Source organism: Pundamilia nyererei, unplaced genomic scaffold, assembly GCF_000239375.1.
Source record: "Pundamilia nyererei isolate P.nyererei 1_Seehausen unplaced genomic scaffold, PunNye1.0 scaffold00020, whole genome shotgun sequence".
Classification (NCBI taxonomy): domain Eukaryota; kingdom Metazoa; phylum Chordata; class Actinopteri; order Cichliformes; family Cichlidae; genus Pundamilia; species Pundamilia nyererei.
Window position 1 is genome coordinate 2,848,917 of NW_005187421.1, and position 23,064 is coordinate 2,871,980.

The following is a 23,064-nucleotide window of genomic DNA, read 5'->3' on the forward strand; positions in this document are numbered from 1 at the left end:
TGTGTGTGTGTGTGTGTGTGTGTGTGTGTGTGTGTCACACACACACCTATGTCAGACTAGACAAACCAAGCACTTATTCCCAGTAGCAGAGGTGTGTGTCATATCCAGGTGAGGTGACAGATCGGGGCTTCACTACAGTGACAAGGAAGCTAGGGCCATCTTGTTTGTATAATTCATGAGAGGCAGGGATGTCTCGTTGGCATGCCGCTTTGGCTCAGCACAGGCAGCACAGCAGCAACTAATGGAAAGACAGAGCTCAGTCCTATGTTGTAAACCTTGTAGCCTTATAGCAGCACCTAGTGCTCACTATATAAAATTAAATGGTTTAAGAGATCTGCAACATTTGCAAGTTTTTTTCTATTATACAATTTAGTGAAAATGATGCTATTTTTTTTCAAATGCAAAATATAAAAACATCAGCCTTTAATTGTTTCTCCCACTTGTAACGTATCTGAAATTACTGCATTAATTTTATACAGAAAATGGAAATTACCAAAATTTTAGCATTATAGGTGAATTCACGCAGAACTGCATTACTGCACACTAGGCTTGCCTGTAATATATTCATGTATGATAAAGCTCAGTAGACATTTACTTTTCCTTAATGAAAACCTATTCTCAGAGCAGCCTGGGCTATTAGATTACTTAAGCACTTGTCATTTAAAAACATCTTTGTGTCCATTATAGCTTTTGGGCACTGACATTTTCAAGCTTCAGACAAGATGAATCACTCTGTCCAACTAAGATTTTGCTATGAAGATAAAGATTAAGATGTGTATTTTTTTTTCTTTCTTTTTTGTTTTTACAAATAATCCAAACCATCTAACAACATTTTCACTTTTAACCTTGTGTGATAGACAAACTGTAGAAAAGACTTTTAAAAGTGTTTTTTGAAGCCTTGGGTTTGGTATTTTGGCCATCTACTTTTTTCAAACCAGACGTGAACATTTTTCTACAATAAAACTCAAACAATGAGACTTGAAAGTAAAAATCCCATTCATATTCTCCATAGGGATTTTGGTTAAGGGCACCAATGTTGCGACTATCTAGCGTAGACTCACTATGAGCTATGAAATTTTGAAATAATGCTATGTGTGCCTGTATAGTAAAAAAACACAAGTCTTTATGTTTTTACCCTTTTCTGAACAAAAACATGTTTTATTTACACACAATGTCAAGGACAACAGCTATTCTGTTCTACCTTTTATGGCTTGCCATGTACATGTAAATAGTTTTATTGGTTACTAAAAGCAGAGCTTTTGAAAATCATCTTTTTCTCTTTTTTGACACCAGAATCTCTGCTGTTGCATGCACTCTGTTGTTACTGGCTTCTGATTGGCTAACATTTCTTTACAGTTAAGGTTATATCACCACCTTTTTCCTTCTTTTTCTTTCCTTTTCTTTTCTTTTTTGCATCTTCATTGAGACAGAGATTTTTCAAATTCTAAAGAGAAAATCTCCATTTAAAACTCCCATGTGAATGTGAATGTAGTCTTTTTACAAGCAACTGCTTCATTTGGTGCAGCTATACAGTTAACCTTTTAGCATTTAAATAAGCGAGCTTTTAAAAATTCAGCCACACTCTTCTGTAATTATAAAACATGTAGCATTTGTTAATTTCCCAAAAAACAAAACAAACCTCCCAAACACAGTATTTGATTGTAGACTCACTGTAAAATAAACAAAGAACAAAAAAACAAAACAAAACAAACCCAATGTCTATAGCTATAGTAGATAGCGGAAAAACAGCCACTTTTCTTTCACTTAATTGTTTAAGTGATAGTTAATTACTTTGGTGTCGTATATATGGTAACAGGGTTGGGGAAAGAAGTCTGTCTCAACTGGAAAAGCTATAAATCTTGTGAAAATATAGTTAAAAGATCAAAATCTACACACTTAGTGGGCCAGATTAGAGTCTTTAATAGGCCATTTATGTCCCCCGGGCCTTGTGTTTGACACTTGTCCTCTAGAACGTCACCTGCTGGGTTCTGGACTAACATTTTGAACTCTCAGTGTTAACTTTTTGTCCATAAAAAGGAACCACATTTGAAGACAGGGAGATTTAGCAAGGTGCATCCAGAAACTGTATGTTTTCATCCAGAGTCACTGGGTTCAATGGTAAGACACACACTTGCTAATTATTGCCAAATGACAAAGTCATATGATGATGCATGTACCCGCTGTGATGTGACCCATCGAGTTTTCAAGTCCCTGATATGAAGCCACATGTTCATTCACTAACGTTTTTCCAGCGAGTAAGCCTAAAAAGTGTTTTGTAAAGTGTTTGATTAGGTAAAAGAACAACAAGTCAGACAAAAACAAGGCCATTTTTTCATAGAGTTCAAACAGAATCCTTTTAGCAGCCTTTCACCTGCCGTCGGCCGTTAAAACAGCTCAGGTTTAAGGCACTTCTGCCTTGAATTCAATTTTAAAACCTAAATCTAAATCCATCGTTCATAATAATAATAATATTTTTAAAAGACTTTTGCTCACAAAAATGCACCAACAGCAGATGGTCAGGTTCTGTTCAGTAACTCAAATTAGCAGAGAGTTACCAGTTACAGCTTCCTATCCTTGGAGGACAAACTTTTACCTGTAACATAAGCATGTTATTTTTTAAAGTCATTATTATTATTAAGTTTTCTATACTCCTTTTCAGTGTATTGGCATTGACCACGTGCTTTTTATTGCTGTAAAGTTTGGCTGTGGGAATTGACTCGCTCTCCAGTGCCTATTTCAAGAACTGCAATTTTTGGTTTCAGCTCTCAGCTTGTTTCGCTTCAGGATTCACTTTGGAGTGGGTGATTTCCTACAGTCGTTGAACGCAGCATTAGTTCAACCAACTTGTTGCTCATTCAGAGAAACGCCTCCTATTCCTCCTCCTTCTGCTCTTCTAAGCTCAATCCCTGCACCTCTCTCGCTCTCACTCCTGACGGGTAACTGGAGCGTGAACATGGCTGCTAACCGGGTGATCATTTACGGTGGGAGAGGCGCTCTGGGCTCAAAGTGTGTCGAGTATTTCAAATCTAAAGGATGGGTGAGTGGTGACAGCTAACGCTAGCATGCTAGCACTGATAAACGGTGAGCTAACTATATTTCTCTTTCTCTGTGCACTAAATAGTGGGTCGCCAGCATCGACATGGTTGCAAATGAAGAGGCTAATGAAAACGTGATCGTGAAGATGACGGAGTCTTTCACCGAGCAAGCAGGACAGGTGCTCTGCAGATCTTTCTGACTCATCAGTGCAAAAACTGAAGCGTTAACAGACAGGAGTAGGGCTGTTACTGCGACAGCTAAAGTCAGACTTTTCATATGACTTTGGTATAACTCTAATGACATTTGTTTGTTGTTTTTTAAATTTATTATTGTTATTTTTATTATTATTACAACTATTTGCATTGTTCAGTAATAGTAGAGTTGCTAAAATGTGTGTAAGCTAATGCTGCGTTCAGGTCAACTGAGAAAGTGGGGATTTCGGTTTTTGTAGTAGAGAGGTTATGATAGAGTCAGATTACTGTGATGATTTTTTTTTCTTATTTGTTTAGGCAGCATTAATGGTTATCTAAACTGTACTTCTTTTTCTTGAACCCCTTAGTAGCTTTTATAGTTCAAATCTGTTCATTGAGAGCGTCTAAGGGTAGAGAGGTATAAAAACCCAAGGTAGGTAAAACTATTAAAGCTGATCTGAGCGGTCTTATTTGACACACAGAAATATATTTATCATTTGATGCATCTCTTTTTGCCCATTTTATGTGACCTTGATAAAAATCGGTAGCATCCTTTCTCTCTGTATAATTGCTTTTGGTAAGATATTTTTTGCACTTTATAAAATGAAAAGTGTGTTTTTAGAAATCTAACAGTACACTGACTGAGTGAGGATAATTTCTACAGCTATCCTCCTTTGTTTGTTTACCAGAACAAACACTCTCCAGCTGATGCTTAGTTGACATTTAAATGCCATTCAGCTCGTGCGTCTGCCCAGTGGCTTTATGTCATTGTGTTAGCAGTTAGCTCTCATTTTGTGCAGGTGACGGCAGATGTGGCCCAGTTGCTAGGGGAACAGAAAGTGGATGCCATCTTGTGCGTGGCGGGAGGATGGGCGGGAGGAAACTGTAGTTCCAAAGGTCAGAGTTCAACCTTTTTTTTTATTATTATTTGTTTTGGTGTTAATAATCAGCCAGCTTTCCTGCAGTCTCCCATGCATAATTGTGAACTTGAAAACAATTTGCTTTGTAATTAAATAAAGTCTAAGGGATATTTGTGATTAGACTTTTTCTTGAATCTCATTTACTTAGAAGTGTTTAAATCTTGTTCTGCGGGGCCAAAAGCTTGCCAGGTTTTTGTTCTGCCAGTTAGCTTTTTGGTATTTATTCCATAGCTGTACCTGGCAGCAAAGGGAAAGCAGCAGTGCCAGAATTGATGTGCACTGTGCAGCTAATAAGAATTTTGTGGTTGCCACAAATTCAGCCATTTCAAACATTTGGAGGATAAGGCACTCGCTTTCTGGCAAAGATGAAAAGGCTGGCATTATTGAAGCTACTCAAAACAGCTGGTCTACCCGGCTCAGATTAACAACTTAGTGTATTAAATCTTTACAAATACCAGTGTTTATAAACAGCAATTCGCCATTTAATAGATGAGTTACGTGCCAGCAATGATTTTTGGCAATGAACGGTTATCAGGCAGTCTGGTAAGACTTCAGGACGTTTCTGGTCCAAGCCAAGAAATAATCTGACACAGTAATCCTGTAAAAATGGTAATTTGATATTTTTTAATCAAGTTTTTGTACAGATCAAACAAACCTTTTAGAGGTACTCGTAGCTTTCGGCACTGCTTTGAAGAGCCAGGCTAAGATGTTGTTCTCTGTATTCTCCTACAGACTTGTACAAAAATAGTGATTTGATGTGGAAACAGAGCGTGTGGACCTCAACCATCTCCAGCCATCTTGCTGCCTTGCACCTAAAAACAGGTGGACTGCTGACTCTGGCTGGAGCTAAAGCAGCCCAGTCAGGCACTGGAGGTGAGGCGCACAGTTTTTGTTGCGTGTTTACTGTTCTCATCATAGCGAACTGATGGCCCGCTCCTCAGGGTTACAGACTTTGACCAGGGTAATTGACACACTGATCAGAGGCGCACCTGCTCACAGCAGTGTGTGCGATTGGGGGCGAAATGTGTCGATAACATTGATCCAAGAAGCAAGACAGAATCGCTGATGAGCTCTGCGGCAGCAGTGGTGCTCACTGGTTAGTGAGTCTGTTTCACAAACAAAAAGTAATTGGTTTGATTGCCAAAACAGCATGTTTGTCTACTATAAACCTTCCCCTGTATTGTTGAGCAATCGACTCAACCGTGACCTGCTTAATCGTTTTAAGATATCTGGGGCAAGAGTGAATAAATAAAAAATAAGGTTAATGAAAGTAGATAAATTAGACCAAAAGTAAATTTAAATTTAATTTTTTCCAAAAAAATGGGAAATGGGTGTAGCGATTTATTGAAATGTGCAAATTTGGATTAATCGCTCCATACAACATGTTTTCACTGCAGTTCTTTTTGTAATCTGGCAAACCTTAGCTGTTTCTCGCCATTTGCCTTCCTTCACGAATAATATCTTCTTGACATCCAGCCTTCTACTGAGACAATTTGTCATGAGGCTTCAGTGAGGAGTAGATGGATTCATTGAAGGGCTAGATGCATTCTTCAGTTCCTGTGTCAGGTTTTTCAGGGATTTTTTTTTTTTCCTGCTTCTTAAGGATATGACTGTCAGACCCTGTTCAGATGCTGTAGGTAGTATTTAAGATGTACCACTCCTGTGTTTTGGTTAATAGTTCTTCAGCATTCATCTTGTTGGTGCAAAATCACATTTTATATCTGTGAAACTGTGATATCTTTGGCTTTGTTTTTGTATATTAAATTAATGAAATTAGAACAAATTAAGTTTGTTTTTTGCGACAGGGTGCTAGGAACAAAATGTCTAAAATTATAAAATTAAAGATTTTATGCCTAAGTGTTTATTTACATACTAGAACAGGCCGTCCATGGGGTTGTTTAATACTCAGCCACTTAAACAACCAATTAAGACAGAGTCCAAAGAAATCACTTTATTCAACTTAATTAATTAAAGTCTACATCTATGATTAATTGGTATAGTCAAATACTTTGTTAGTTGCAGCCTTGTTACCATGTGATACTGGTCCAGCTCTTCAGCTCATGTAGTGTCCATAAAGGCTTAAATCCAGGGCCATGTGATTTGTAAAAACCCCTCCTGTGACCAAGCTGGCCATGTGATGGGCTATGATCCAATTCTACAGCTACACAAAGCCCTGGCTCAGCAGCCCACACAGAGCCGAAGAGCTCATTGGCTGCCGGCTTAGGAAGACAGTGACTCAGCAGTTGTTGGTCCTCACACAATGTCCCCATACAGTGTTCTAACTTATCAGACTAAAGCATTTTAGTTGTTCTCTGCAGTGCGAGCATTTAGGTAGAGCTCTGCATAGTAAACATGTGGGGAAAAAAATCTTCAAATTCTAAATAAACACAAGGCAATAACAAGTACCAAATGTTAAGAACTGTAACAAACTGGTTTAAGAGGCACCTACACTTTTTTTTTTTTTGAGTGCTTTGATCAAACAAGATGAGTAGAGAGTTAATGAGCCAAATCCAGATCATCTATGAAGAGGAAACAGGAAAGGATATTAGGATGAGTAATTGTACTGACTTTGACTTTGTTGTTGTTCATCAAAGTTTAATGGATGAAAAGGCTGTTAAATGCTGCAGGTGTGTGAGATAACAGACCAAATGAAGGGAATCGTTTAATACACTGAAAATGTACGTTGATTTTGGGTTGGCCAAATGTTTAAAGTAGTTAAAAGTTTTTGTCATACTCGTTGTCTTTCAGAGGGCTTTACGATGCAGCAGATTTTACAAACCCAAGCTTTCTTTGTGTTTGCTGTGTTGACAAAACCTAAAACCCAGTCAGAGATAACAGGCATGACCCTCATAACAGGGACCACAAAAAAAATATGCATTTTCTGCATCATCTACATGAAAATTCCCTTTTTGTACATTTCCAGTTTGTGTAGTTTGCATTTCTGTAACTTTACTTTAGAGCTTCATTTTGGTGATGTTAGTAAGGTCCAACATGTGTAAAGTGTTTTCCTTCAGTAAAGAATATATACTGCATTTGGTTGTGAAAAGAAACTAAAAATGTGGCACTTTCGGCCAATTTCAACCCAAAACTTGGTTAAAAAAAAAAAAAAAAACCTGCTCACGACTTGGTTCTGTGTTCAGCGCAAGTTACCAAAGTTGGGTTTAGGCTCAACATACCCCAGTAGCACATCAATCTTGTTTCTTAGCTTCTTTCTCTGAGGAGCAAACCCAATTTACTAGAAATCTGAAAGAAAAAAACAAAAAGCCAGCAGGTGAAGAAAAGGTTGGAAATTTTATGACTGCCCTTTTTGAGAATTTGACCCCACAGTTAAGCTTAAGAGCAGAGTTTGAACCCCAGACAGTTCAAAAGGAATGCAGAGCTCTTTGCTTGGCCTCGTGAAATTTTCATGGTTTGTGATTATCCTCCCAGATATGCAACTTGTAGCCTGTTAAATTCCTTGGAGAACTCCATTCTGGCCTCATTTAACATTCACTAGATGATAAGTCAGTAGTCAAACCAGTCTCTCATACAGAACAGAGATGAAGACACTATGAAGAGACTTCCAGTGGATGCAGTGGTAATCCTAGAGTCAGTATATAACTGGAAAAACCTTAGTTGGCACCTATTGCATTTGTTTTTCTGCAACCAGTTGCAGCTGCTGTTAGATAAATGGTAAATGGCCTGTATTTATATAGCGCTTTACTAGTCCGTAAGGACCCCAAAGCGCTTTACATATCCAGTCATCCACCCATTCACGCACACATTCACACACTGGCTACATTGTAGCCACAGCCACCCTGGGGCGCACTGACAGAGGCGAGGCTGCCGGACACTGGCGCCACCGGGCCCTCTGACCACCACCAGTAGGCAACGGGTGAAGTGTCTTGCCCAAGGACACAACGACCGAGACTGTCCAAGCCGGGGCTCGAACCGGCAACCTTCCGATTACAAGGCGAACTCCCAACACTTGAGCCACGATCGCCCGTGGAATAAATTCACTAAATTATCAGCATGAGATTTGGAGTTTAATCATTTGGTAACTATTGAGTGTGTCTGTTACAAGACTAAATAATTAAGCTTAGTTATTGAAGAATAAAGCAGATGAGAGAGGTGATCAGCATTATGGCGCAGCGGTTATCAAACGTCTAATGCAAACTATAACAACTCAAATTCACAACATGTTTTGGAACTATTATATTGCAGATAATAATGTGAGTCTGCATAGTGTAAATTCTATTTTTTCCCTTCTTTCCAAAATGTTTTCAGGTGAATGTATATGTATTCATGCAACAGAGCCAGAAATCAGATTTTTGTTTTTTAATGATGGGCTGAACATGTCTGGTTGTCTAAATTCGCATTCTAATCTGGTCATTATACAGTGAGTGGATGCATTTGCAAGACTGGTATTCCTTACTAGTGTTTGCTCTTGCAGGAAAAACAAAAGCTTGAGAGCAAAGTCATGCCACCACCCCTCGTTTCTATTGGTTGGGGATTTATAAGCCTCTCATAAGATCATTTAGGGGGAAGAGACGCTTACTGTTTCCAGATGCTGAAGAGTCAGAAAATTCCTTCTCCCAGGCTGGGCTCATGTACAGATTCAGTATGCAAGTAAGCAGACTGTCAAGCCTTAAGTCGATATTAACATTTACAAACCATGTAAAAGACAGGGAAGCATTTGAAAGTCTCAAGATGTTCCTCACATAGATTCACAGACGTCTGGTCTGTCCACTTGACCCCTCTCAACAAATCAGTACCGTCCACTTTCTGTGTAACGATTATATTGTGTTGTGCGTTGCCGTTTGCAAGCTGAATTTTCCCCAGGATACTAAAATAATAATGTTTCCACTGCAACCCCCAGGCATGATAGGATATGGCATGGCCAAAGCAGCCGTCCACCAGCTGTGTCAGAGTCTCGCAGCAAAAAACGGTGGGATGCCTGCCGACACTGCTGCTGTCGCTATACTACCGTGAGTACTGAAATAAAACACAATCAAGGTGTACAAAAGCAGCTCTAGCATGTGCTGTCCTTAAAGGAACAATCAACAAAAAGTCTTCTCTGCTAGATTAAAACAAGTCTATTGCTCTCTTCTCACCCTCAGATTAGATTAGTTGTATTTACAGCAGATACAACTGGAAAGCCAGACTTACAGGAAACAAAGTTATCAGTATTGAATAATTAAAAGCAGCCCTTACCAACTTTCATCCCCAGTCTGTTTTTCAAAGATTTTAAAACATAGTCGAGATGATCCTGAGCACACTTTATGTGTAAAATCTCTGGTTTATCCCTGCTAGCAAAAAGCAACAAACTGAAGCTAATAGAATTTAATAGCTTTATATGGCCTAGCATGATTTTATTAACCTTTTAAAATAAGAAGCTACAATAGTTTTTAATATATTTTTAAGCTTTTTTGACTGTACAATTCACACAAATGTGTTTTCCTCAACACAAGTTGCTCTTTTTATTATGAGAAAACAAGTGGCTTTAATTATATTATACAGTTACTGTTCATTACTGTGTGTAGTGAGTTTATAATTAGAATTTAAATGGAAATGAAAAGGGAAACGTGGCTCCCTGGGTTTTACTCAGAAATAAATCTTACACTTGCATGTCTTACATGTCTTCTTTTTCCACACTGGGTTTTACCAAGGAATTTTCACCAAGGAATTGTCTGCAGGTGCCTCTGCACTCCTGTTCGTCCTGCTGACATGGACTAACCTTTCAGATCCCACCTGAATTGTTTTTATGGGGTAAAAATAGTTGATTTTATGGTAACACAGAAACCCCTAGATTTCCTGTATTAGCAAAAGCATGTACTGTATGTTATGACAAAAAAGGTTTTTTTTTCCTTGGATAGTGTGCTGGTGTTCCGCTTGCAGGGTAATACTGTATATTGTTTCTTCTAGTGTATTTTTAATATTTTTAGGGAACAGATTTGTCTCTAATCCATATCCAGCAGCAGACTTTTATTAATAAAACAGGACTGACAAACCGGTAGGATGAATTCAAGTCATTTTTTTGTGCTACAGACGCAGGTTTAAAAATGTGTTCTGTATTCACCATAACATAAAAGTCATGTATAGAGCTGCTTTAAATACACCAGCACGGCAAGCAGTCGGTGAAAGAACTGAAGATGAAAGCTATAAAATTAGCTGTGCCACGTATTCTTTGTTATGTTGGATAGATAAGTACGAGGTGAGGATAAGATGCAGGAATAAAAGATGAATAAGGGTGCCCGTTCCACGCGGTGGATCTGCACATGAATGCTTTAGATGAATGACACACAGCTGTATTTGCATCATTGCGCTCTCTCTTTAGTTATTGGATATAAAAGCAGCTTTTGCACTGTCATCATGAGAAGAAAGAAATGTCTTTTTAGGGGGTGTATCCACCCCTCGCGCTCTGTTTGGCTGCATTTTCCTCCAGTATGGGACCAGGCTGCCTCTCCAGCATTCTGTCACATCTGTTTAACATTAGCCCCATGACTTGCATTTCTGCTGCATGCAGGTCTCTGATGCTGTGGCACCACCATATAGTAACCCGAACATTTCTGCAAAGCACAGTATAGAATAAAAATGTTGTTTACCCATTGTATGGCTTTTGCAGGAATACACAGTCTGACAATACAGGATTGCCCTGGCAGATGATAACACGCCCAATGCAAATGTCCTCACTCAAGCACATAAACTGCAAGCCTTATTTTCTGAGCGATGGCTGTTTAAAATAAGCCTCCTGTGCCTTTTGCCATAATTCCTAAACATTTTTTTTCTTTAAGCTGAATGTTGATGTCTAACTTATACGGAATAATCGATTTTCCTGTAAAATACAGTTTTAGTATGCTTATAAACTGACTTCAACCCCTCAGAAACTGCATGTGATATATAGCATGTGTGGAGATGCTGCAGTCTGCACGCTCTGCTTCCTCTGTGCTGCTCAGACGCAGCTACTCACCCTGATTGTCATCTGGCTTCATTTGGCAGCGTTACCTTGGATACGCCGATGAACAGGAAGTTCATGCCTAAAGCAGATTTCAGTACCTGGACACCGCTGGAGTATATTGCAGAGTGAGTGCCAAAGCAGTCTTTTTCTCTTCTTTGTTTTTATTTAGATTGGGGGTGTGTGTATATGTTTTTATCAATTTTCAAATGGTGAAATGTTCAAGATGTTCAGTTTTATAGGAGCCCTATTATGCAAAATTCCAACTGCACTCTATTAGGGCATTCACATTTTAAATTAATATACTTCTTAAATGCTTTGATATCGTTCAACTGCTGTACAGCTCCTCTGAGTGTTTCTGTTCACAACGGCCCCCCTGCTGACTCTCAATTGTTCACACTGTTATTAAGACGGTGTGGGCAAAGAAACAGAATTTCTTTCTGATTGTTCAGCATTGGACTAAGAAGCTCTTTGATTCTCAGGGACTGACACCATAATCGTCACATTCACCTTTGATGCTTGGGATCACAGAAACACTTCCAGCTATCAAACTACGTTACATTAAAGTGACTGGAAATACCTGAGGATGTCTAATTATGCACAAGAATGAGGAGGCATGAACACAGAATACAAAGTGTTTTGCAAGTAGCTGCTTAAAAAATCTGTTAGGACAGATTTGTTTTGTTTATATGTATATTATGTATTCTGACATCTTCATGAACTGGAATTGGTTTCTTTTGAGGATCTGAAGGTTTGGCTGCATATGAATATCATTAACCCAAAAAGAAATAAAATTTAAAATATAGAATTGCACCACAAGATGGCAAAATAGACTTCTTCTGGGGGGTTTTAAACAGCAATGAGACAATTAAACTTCTATTAACAAATAGAACTTTGAGCTGCATGAGCCACTCTGCCTTTACTTAAAGCTTTGATAAATTTGTTAATTTCTTTTCATCCTTGGTGTACAACTGAATGAATGCTTTGGCTTTGGCTGCGTTTATGTCTGTGTCGGCCAGTGAAGATTAGATGGGATTTGATCCACTTTGATAATCCCGTAGGAAACAGATGAGGGTCTGGAGACAGAAATAGAAACAGTCTATGTGACCCGAAATTAATGAAGGTGGCGGTTAGTTTGTTTTAGCACCTATTGTTATTCTGTGCTTACCTTTCTGGCCACTGTTCATCTATTAAACCAAACTGATTTCCAGTATAAGCTATTTTTACTTAGATTTTATGTTACTGTTTTAAGTTAACAGACTAGCTGATGTGGTATTTGAAGGCATCTTTGGTGTTGAGTTATCGGTTTATTTAACTAAAAAAAAAACCCCACAAATTTAGGTATGCTGATCAGTTATTTGGCGTGTAAACGGAAAGAGTTGTAAATGTATGCAAAGAATAAGGTTACAACTACAGACAGTATATTAAAGAAAAATATAGCTTTGACATCAACCACTGATCAGCGATATCCTGTAATGAAGCTCTAAGCTGACTGTTTTCAACATAAGATGCACATGTATTGAGCGAGGGGCAGATCTGAGTGAGAAACTAACTCTGTGACCATTGCGTTGTATTTAACTGCAGTTAACAGTAGGGCTGCCACGATTAGTCGACTAGTCACGATTACGTCGACTATCAAAATAATCGTTTGTGGCAGCCCTAGTTAACAGTACCATTTTAGGCTGTGAATTTGCAGTCATAGAGCAGGATGTCGCCCAGGGAATAAAACCAGCCCACCAGAGGGAAAGCAAAAGAGAACTGACGCTGCCAGCATCTTATAAAACAATCAGGGGAATATGATTGAGGTGTGGCTCATCTTCCAGACACATCTCTGCCTCCTTGACTCCAAACAATAAACTGGAAAAAGCAAACACACTTACTAAGAACCAAAAGGTTCAGCACATTGTACATATATAATATATATAAGAATGAACATGAAAAGGTATTGAAGGTTTTATTCAACTACTCAAAAAGTTCTTCCTCCTTTCTTTTTTTTCCCTCCTCAGAATGTTCTTCAGCTGGGCCACCGGGGTGAACCGACCATCTTCAGGAAGCCTCATGGAGCTGGTGACCTCCGGAGGCCAAACCCAGGCTGTTGCTGCTCAGTAGAGGACAGAGCAGGTGGGGGGTGGGGGTTAGTAGGGAGGAAGCGATAAAGATGGATGGAAACGGATACAGAGGCTTGAGGAGAGAAGGGTGAGAGATAGATGGAAGGAGTGATGAGGTGTAGAGGTGAAGAACAGAGCTGGAGACAGAGAGGAGCTAAATAAAATGGGTAGGTGGAGCAGAGATGACCATATGGGTTTGTTTTGGAGGAGGGGGCTTTCTTTGCAAATACAGCCTCACAGCGCCATCTAGCTGTCAATCATTGTAACTATCTGACTGTAACAGCCAATCCAACTTTGTTCAATCTCTAGTAACTGAAATATTCTTCACGGATGGACCATCAAGGCTTACCTAGCATATTTGATTTAATTTCACTGAACAGTGATGTGAAATTGTGGTAACTGAACATTCAGAGTAAACAGTGTTATAAATATTTTAGGCTTATTTCATCGGATGCAAACAAGAGGTAATAAAATATACTAATGTAGCTTTAAACTCAAACTAAAGTGATGTCCTTCCATTTCATTGTCATAACATTTTTAATACGGGTAATTGCTGAAAATTAATGAGCAGTGGCTTATCTACCCTGTGGGTTTTTTTTGGGGGTGTTTTTGTTTTTTTTGGGGTTTTTTTGGGTTTTTTTACCACATTTTAAAGTTCATTCTTCTGAAAAGCACATTGGAAACTTCATAATCACCTACATTAGCCATAGCAGTTCCCTCTAAAATGTAACATGTGACAGTGACCAGTGAAATGTGTGAGCTCCGTAGACCTTTTTAGTTTCCACTGTTTAGGTCGTCTACCACTGCGGAAACTCAGTCGAAGAAAGCCGCTGTCTTCTCTCAAACGGACAATAACGCTTTAAAGTGGAGTGGCCTTATTTGTTTTTTGTATGTAGCTATCAAGTCAAAGTGTCCTTGCCGTCTGCAGTATGAAAAAGGTGCTCTGTTCCTGTTGTGGATTTTCTGAGTCATGTGTTGTAACTGTCAATATTCACATTAAATCAATCCAAAAAAAAATTGTCATCCTGTTTGAAAACAACAGTTGAAGTTTAAGATGCTTTGGTGTTTGTAAAATTATATTTGTTTTTTTTTTTAAATCTAGTGAGACACAAATAATAAAGCTCATGTTGCAATAATTACAGTTGATACTGTATTTTCAGATGTGAGGCCCACTTGAGTAGTTTCACAGTAGTTTCTCTGGTTCTTTGTCTTATCAGTTACAGATAGATAGACTTTCACATCCTGCCCTAAAGTCATATGTGAGTGTAACATGTTTGGCAGAAAAGAGACAAGTTAGAGTAAAAAATTAATTTACTTGATTTCTTTCCTTCAAGTAGCTGTGGATTATTTTTTAAGTGACATTTGGTAAGATAAGGTAAGCTATACACCACTCTTCACAGATCTGGGGAAACTCATTAGTGATAAAAGTCTAAAATAAATTGTTTGGCTTTTAATTAGTGGGGAACTTCTTAAAAAAAAAAAAAGAAAGAAAAGAAGATAATAGAGTTATTGGTGTCCCTCAAACCAGTGGCACTCATGTATGGGGAATAATTGTAGCAAAGAAAATTAAAAACAATGCCCAAAAACCTTCCACTAAATGAATCTATGCAAGGCTTTCGTGGGAGGTTTAGAAAAGTACCAAAAAGCCTTTATTTTAGCAAGTGAGCATGTATCGGGCCTTCTTAGAAGTGTGCAAACACAGTGGTGAACAAATGTATTAAAATGTAACAAAAACAAAACACAAATATTGTAGAAATCTGCCAAAAACTTGTTTAAAACTAACAGTTATATTAATATGTATTATGTCATAAACCACAAACTTTATTCATTTCAAATTTGAGCCAGCACACTGAACTTCTCTGAGAAGTCAAAAATTAATCAAGGTTAACATTCAACCACTAAAATTTATTTTTCTTTTCAGGAAGTAAGAAAATAACCAATTTGGAAATTAATCAAAAACTAATCGTCTTTATTGTTTTTTGCCTTTTTAGAAAAGTAAATTCATTGATTCAATTCAATTTTATTTATACGGTGCCAAATCACAACAACAGTCGCCTCAAGGCGCTTGTGATAATGATTGATAACACCAATTATATTTTAGCATGAAAAAGTGTGATTTCCATTAAAGAGCTGTTGCGTATTGGTGGAGTAACAATTACAGAAGCAGAAAAACTGACTTTATTGCCAGTGCTTTTAAGTTAGAGCAACTGTGTCATAAACATTACACTGGGACATGTGGTCTAATAAATTTGCACTGTACCAACTTCCAAGGTGGATTCCTTCTTATTATTATTCATATACATATTAAAAGCAGGATTATAAGTCCTTCACTACCCTGTTCACTAAAATTCTAAGGCAGAAATCAAATCTCATGGTTATATGAGGACAATTCTTGCTCTCCTTTTACATGCAGGACTCTTGTCTTCAAATAAATAAGTGAACATAAAATTGATCAATGTATAAAGTCTGATCAAGTCTTTAGTGTCAGGATCAATTCGCAGTTTTAGATTTCTCATTTGTCATTTGAATTATGAATTATTTGCCACAGAGATGCCCACTAGATGGTGCTGTTAAATAAAGAGTCCCACTGCTTTACTGCCACTCTTGTGTTTTTCAGTGGAAGTCATATTAATCAAACGGATGAGTTAACACCCAGAGCTGAATATGCAGTGCCATGCATACACAGTATAAAAATAACTTACAGAAGGACCCTTTAGCATTCACTCTCCTGCACACAACTGATTTCTGAGCATCCAGGCCTCTCACCTTGGCAAATGCAAATCTCTACAACAGTGACATCTGGGAAGGCATCAATTTAAAACTTGGATTATGGCAAATAGATTATTTTACAGCCCCATTCCTCTTAGCGCAAAATGTTGTTGTTCAACCAACCCATATATTCACCCTCAGCGTGGACCAGACCAGAATGCACATAAATAGACTACGGGGCAGCTGCTGGGCCTTAGTCTTAAACTCTACTATTTCTCCCGGATGGCCACAGTTCCAGGGGACTATATGGCTGTTGACAAGCACGCTGCAATAAATCACCATGCTGAGGATTAATAGGAAAGAGCAAAGCGCCCCAGCTCACTGTAGCTGATATGTATTTATTCTAGGTGGCGTAGCAATTCATCTCACTGTGCACGGTGTGTGTCCGTGCATGTGTGTGAGTGTTTGTGCGAGGGGCCCAAGGCGAATTCAACACGTCTATGCATACATTACCTCCCATGATGCCAGTACTATAGAGTGATTGCCCATGGGGATCGAGTCAATGTTTATCACAGAAAGCGTTTCAGCTGATCAAAGATTACCGCTGAGACAGAGCATGTTGTTCCTGTTTCAGCTGGGGCAGATAAGTTGTCACCCAGCGCTACAGGTGCTATTGTTTTGCGCAGTGTAAACCTCTGAGAAGCAAATTATTTGTATGTCACAGGTGCCGCGGTGCTCTAAAGCGAATTTATCCGCGGTGCTCTTCCTCTAAGCTGCGGCGGCACGCTTTTCACATCCCATCTGATAGCGCGTGTAAATGTAGGTTGACCAATGTGATTTAAGAAAGGTCTTGTTCACATAAACAGCAAACAAATTCTAATAAGGTCAGCACGACCATACAGTGGAATGGGGCAAAGCAACGTAGTGAAATGGAAATATGCATCTTCCATCACTTTTTACTATCAGTATACAACAATTCAACTGACAGGTGAAGTAAATAATGTGCCATTACAATCCAGTGTTGCGCTGGCAAATCTTTGATCCTCACATTCATGTGGGTGATACTTTGACCTATTGTTGGGAACCCAGCACACCCCTTCATGGCAACAACGCTCTCCAACAGCAGCGACCTCTCCCAGCAGGCTAAAAGCTGCTCAGGAAAACAAAGAGCCCAAGGCATTGATCCAGTTTCCAAACTCCTCAGAGCCCAGTCAGACTGAGCGTCCCCTAATCTGCAGCACGCGAGGGACCTACATGACATTAGGAAGATGGTTTCGATGTTGTAGAAGAATGCACTATATCATCATCTTCTTCTGTTGCTTCTGCTTTAGGGGTTGCCACGGCAGATCATCTGCCTCCATGTTACCCTGTCCCTCGCGACCTTATCTGTCAAGCCAACCCTCTTCGTATCATTCTTCACTACATCTATGAATCTTCTTTGTGGTCTTCTTTTCTTGCCGCCTGGCAGCTCAATATTCATCAGCCTTTGTCCCAACATAACCACTATCCCTCTGCACCCATCCAAACCATCCCAGCTTCGCCTCTCTAGCTTTCTCTCCAAAACTCTAAACCTCAGCTGTTCTCTAATACACTAATTTCTAATCCTGTCCCTCCCAATCACTGCCAATTAAAATCTTAACATCTTCAGTTCAGCCTCCTGTCTTTTCTCTCCTGTCAGTGCCACAGTTTCGAAATCATACATCAAAGCTGGTCTCGCTACCATCTTATAAGCTTTGCTTTTCACTCTTGCCCGTATCCTTCTGTCGCAAATCAAGTTTTTAAACATCAATGGCAGTTATTCTGGGTTAATATAACTGTAGATATCATCTGCAATAGGATCACACCAGCCTCAAACGTCCATCTTTGAACCCAACCTTCATTTTGACCTCAACTTTACACCTGCTAAGTTTTGTGACGGCATATGCATTATTGTGAAAATAATTCACTGACAAATGAAGTCCACAGACATCCATAAAATCAGCCGCCAAAGTACTCAAAGGTAGTATTTTTCCTCCTTAATTATGAATGTCTCTATTACCACTCACTGTCCACCGTGCTTAATGCTATACTTATGTGATATTAAAAGAGGGAGAGTTTCTGTTCACCGGGAGGAAACCAGGTGCAGTTTCTTGAGACCACAATGGCTGTAGTGTGTAGTATGGAAACTGAACACTGAAAAGCTTTAATCGCCATGACTAATATAGAACCGGTATTTGTAACATGAGCAGAGACAACCTGCGTATTTGAATGGATGAAGAAAAAAATCCAGAAACCAAACTACCAACTAAATGGTCAAAAAGAAATGTGTCAGCTGAAGAGTTTCCTAAAGTGTATTACAAAAACACTGACGTTTTAATGATCACAAACAAAAATAATGCTACGTAAGCAGAACATGTGAAGCAAGCTTTGATATCAGGAAGTTTGGCGTGAAATGAAAGGAAAGTGGGCACAATTTGTCAAATCAGCGAGTGAAATTAGTGACTGAAGTGACATCTTCTGCTCTAATATGTATTTTTGGTTATGGTTAGGTATTTTAATTACAAAGAGAAATATTCAGTTCATTTGGATTAGATAATTTTAACATAATGTTATGTCTGTGTCTCAAAATAAAGAAATAAATAAGCACTAATAATTACATAGCATTGTGGATTTATTAGTACTACAAGAATTAAATACTTACTGGTTTCATTTGTAAAGTTTATTACTTTGTTCTATTATGTGATCCAAACAGGCACACAATTTATTACCAGTTAAAACACATAATTGTCAATAGTAGGCCAAATTTTTGAGTGTTTATATTTTCTGTGTGTGAATTAAAACTTGCTTCTCATTAAATCTAATGTAGAATCTTTTAATTCCAACAAAATGCCTCTAAAAAGTCTAAATGACTGCATGCTTTGATTCATTCAAACAGGGAAATAATGGTTGTGTCTGTCTCATATGCGGCTGAATTCAGGTCCACATGCTGCATATGAAACCATATAATAGATTACAGTGCTCACAGAAAACCTGTGATAGCATTAGCGTTATTGACAGCGGATTGAGGCTTTCAAGCACTGGCTGTCTCGGTGATTCAATTCATTGTGTTGAAGCAGGGAGAAGAGCAGCGTCCAGTCCTGCTTAGATGAAACCCCTCGAGGTGAATTTCCTGATTAAAGCCCCTCACTACCCATCCCCCTCCCCCAAACCCCTGCAGTCGTGTGAGCCTATCTGAGCGTTTTTGTGCCTGTGCAAGCGTGCACACCTACATGTGCTGTATGTGGGTTATATGCACATGTCTGCATGTGTCTGTGGGTAGTGCATGTGACATAACATGTCTGCGTACGCAGTTTTTGGGTACATGCCAAAGAATTGCACACGGTGTAGTGTGTGCACATGCGTGTTTGCATAGTGTATGCATGGATTTATAAGGCTAAATTCATGCATATTTGTCTTTATTGTCAACTTATTAGTGTATTTTTACATAAAAAGTGTTGCTTCTTTCTGTAAGGCACTAGGGCTTTTTTATGTGTTTGTGTGTTCACATGTCGCTGTACCATATGTGTCTGGGTTTGTGTGTTTTTATGTGCACTGGTTATATAAATGTGTATTTCTGTGTGTTTGCTTGTTGTAGAGGTTATGTCTGAGATGACGGGGCCCCATGTGGAAGCCATTGAGAGCTGGAGCGGCAGTGAACATGGAAGGTAAGGCCAGATGGTAGTGGTTAGTCCTTGGCTGCTCTGGGTAACCTGACCTGCAGGGGAGGACCCCTCTGCCTCACGAGGACCAGCCGCCACATGTGTTGCGTGAGAATAAGTCACCCAAAAACCAGGAAACCGCCTCGCAGCTTCCTGACTGCCTGTTCTCAGCAGTCCGGGGATGTTTTCTTTAACTGAGGATCTAAAACAACAAACTAGAAATGGGATCAGACAGAAACAGTTCAGAGACAGGATCAGGGAGGATCTAGAGGTCTGATGGCAATGTTATTAAGAGTCTGATTCATGTTTTTATCCTGTATACAGTATACCTGCATTAACCCATTATATGAGAGTCATCTTTAACAAAATACATGCAATTGTAAAGAGAACACTACAAAGTAGAACCACACCAAAATGTCTGTCTCGCAGGTTCTGGAAAGAAGTATCGTTTAGATGTATTTGTGCTACTACTGCTACATTTCACTGACAATGCAGTAATAATAATGACTAGCATAATAATATATCATATAGACATATATGATATATTCACATATATGTCACAATACATTTATATGGGTTTTTTGTATGCTTGTTTTTATGTTGTTATTTCTTATTTATTTATTTGTTTGTTTTTTCCCCCACATTTTCAACAAAGGTATTCATATACCGATCAGCCACATTATTACAACCACATGCCCACTGCTGAGTAGGTCTCTCTCGTGCACAGATCCGAGCCACCACAGTGGGACACAGAATCTCTGGTGATGTCCTAGTGGTGTCATTGGCTCACATTGAGTCCTTTGGGTTTATGGGGTCGAGGCATCCATACATCGGGCTTGTTCTTCCACATCCCATGGATCCTTGATTGGATTGGGATCTTGGGAGTCTGGAGGCCAGGTCAAAGCCTAGGGCTGGTCCTTAAGCTATTCCAGGGCAGTTTTTGCAGTGTAGATGGCCATATTGTCCTATTCGTGGGGGGGTGGGGCTACTGGCTGGGAGATCGGGGATCTGCTTGGTCTGCAGTTAGGGTGAGCGTTAAAGGAGCATCCACATGAATGCCAAGACACAGTGATTCCCAGGAGAACTGGGATTTGCAGCAGTTTTCGCTTCACCTGGTTTTGATGTTGTGGCAGTTCAGGACACTGTGCATACTGCATATGCAAAGACCAGTCTTTAAAAATCAGAGTAAGATGAAACTGCACTAAGGTTAATAAAATGAGTACATAATAAGGGAAAAAAAATGGCAGAAAACTTAAATGCAGTGATATAATGGTATGTTTCTGGCATGGCTTTCCCACTCCAACATTTAATTACCCCAATAAATATTCCCACAAATGCATCTTATCATACTTGGCCATATTTTTTAAGTAGAATGAGTCAGTGTTTTCTCTCAATACTCTTCACTTGGTTTTTAAGCTGTCAGTCTTTTTGTGTTACTGCATAAAGAAATTTACAATCATCCAATATATTCAGTCTGAAAAAGCTGTGTGGTACGTACTGAAGACAAATGTTGCTCGCTCTTCTAAAATCAGTGTTATAGTTTCACCCAACTTAGCCTCTAGATGGCACTAAGTCATAAGTGAACCTGAGATGTATGGCAGAATAATTAAAACGTGAGTGATAAGTTTTTGATTTAATTAAATGCCCCTCAAGCCAGTAACTCACAACATAGGGTCGACGTGGATAGAGAATTTATTTTTCAACATCAGGTCCTCTGTCTTTTAAGATCAAGGCAGCTCGAGATGGTACTCAACACCTGCTCAGTGAGAGGTGAGCCACTGCTTGAAAAATCCATGTCAATGAATAAATGATAGGCTGAATGAAGACCTGCTCCAGATATTCTTTCAATGCACACAATAATGAAATCTCTGAATTACTCAACATAAAAGCAGAAGTAATCACACACACACGTGCACACAAACAAGCACACAGACAGGAACAACAGAAGCTTTGATTTGTGATTACTCTGAAGTTATGTGGGAACATGTTTTCCTGGCCTGTCAGCGATGTCACTTTCGTAGGAATGACAGGCTGACAGGGATGGCTTGCTTTGCACATACTTTCTGTCAAACCTCTACTTCGTATTATACTACTATTTTCTGTCTCTGAATATTTCCTGACAGTATTTGACAAATTGTATCCAACTTTCTTTTCGGAGGGCTACTGTATGTTAGGAAATCTGTATTTACAAGAGCAGAATGATCAGGATTTGGAGGCGATATTTTTGGAGACATATGGGACCGAGGAAAGTAAAACCTGCTGCTAAATCTGTACATACGCTACACGCCATTACTTGTCGTCTTAGTTTTGCTGTGTTTTATGGTTTTCTGTTCACACATGTTGCTGTTATCTGGCTCCTACATACACACCAACCTGCTGCTTTTCTTCTCCTTTTTACAATTCATCTCCGTGGGTGTCATATTAACAAAGCAAGTTTTATATAATCTTGAAACTATTTTCTAAGCTAAAATTTATTCAGTATGCAGTGTTCAGCTTAAGTATACTTACTGCTCATTTTATTAGATAGCCTATACCTTGGTAGTACCAGGGTGGACCCTCCTTTAATTCTTCAAGAACTAACTTTAATATTCATGTCATAGATTCTACAAGGTACTAGAAATATTATTTTGGGATTTTGGTTCATACTGATATGATCACATCACAACGTTGCTGCAGGTTTTTTTGGCTGCACATCCATGAACTGAATCTCCCGTTCCACCACATCCCAAAGGTTCTCTGTTGGATTGGAGGTTGGACTGGAGATCATTTAAGTACAGCAAACTCACTGTCACATTCAAGAAACCACTTTGGGATTATTTGGGCTTTGTGACATGATGCGTTATCCTGCTGGTAACTGGCATCAGAAGCTCAGTATATTTATGTTGCTGGTCATAAATGGGTGGGCATGTTCAGCGACAACCCTCAGGTAGTCTGTGGCTTCTAAACAATGCTCAGTTGGGCCAAAAAAACCCAAACAAACTCCCCCAACAGCCAGCACCACTGGTGCTGAATTGGTCTGTGCTTTCATGTTATTTACAGCAAATTCAGACCTTATCATCCAAATGTCACAGCAGCTATCAAGTCTCGTCAGACCTGGCAACATTTTTCCATCTTCTGTTGTGCAATTTTGGTGAGCCTGTCTGACCACTTTTTACTGTCCTAGCTGACAGGAGTGGTACCTGATATGGCGTTCTACTGCTGTAGCCAATCCACTTTAAGGTTTGGCTAGTTGTGCACTCAGAGGTGCTCTTCTGCACACCTTGGTTGTAATGAGTGGCTATTTAAATTACTGTTGCCTTCCTATCAGCTAAAAGCAGTCTAGCCTTTGTTCTCATACCCCGTGTCAACAAGGCATTTCCAACCAGAGAGCTGCTGGCTGGATTTTTTTCTTTCTTTTTCAGTCCATTCTCTATAAATCCTAAATATATATTCAGAAATACAGAAAATCTGAAATACTGAGACCAAGAACATGCCTCATATTCATTGTCA

General features: G+C 39.1%; 1 protein-coding gene across 1 annotated transcript; it reads left to right on the forward strand.

The window, feature by feature from the left end:
- The first annotated feature begins 2,890 nt into the window (after positions 1 to 2,890).
- On the forward strand, positions 2,891 to 14,324 carry qdpra (quinoid dihydropteridine reductase a). Its single transcript, XM_005726505.2, has 7 exons — positions 2,891 to 3,037; positions 3,122 to 3,214; positions 4,028 to 4,124; positions 4,880 to 5,020; positions 9,006 to 9,114; positions 11,126 to 11,209; positions 13,088 to 14,324. The coding sequence occupies exons 1-7, from the start codon at positions 2,954 to 2,956 to the stop codon at positions 13,188 to 13,190; spliced, it is 711 nt and encodes a 236-aa protein (XP_005726562.1). The 5' UTR covers positions 2,891 to 2,953; the 3' UTR covers positions 13,191 to 14,324.
- Positions 14,325 to 23,064: the final 8,740 nt, after the last annotated feature.

What these genes read in the sequence shown, in the direction of transcription:
- qdpra (XM_005726505.2), top strand. Translation starts at nt 2,954, where the DNA reads ATGGCTGCTAACCGGGTGATCATTTACGGTGGGAGAGGCGCTCTGGGC. An exon ending in ATTTCAAATCTAAAGGATGG is followed by an intron (nt 3,038 to 3,121) that starts GTGAGTGGTGAC and finishes TGCACTAAATAG; the next exon opens with TGGGTCGCCAGCATCGACAT. An exon ending in AGCCCAGTCAGGCACTGGAG is followed by an intron (nt 5,021 to 9,005) that starts GTGAGGCGCACA and finishes TGCAACCCCCAG; the next exon opens with GCATGATAGGATATGGCATG.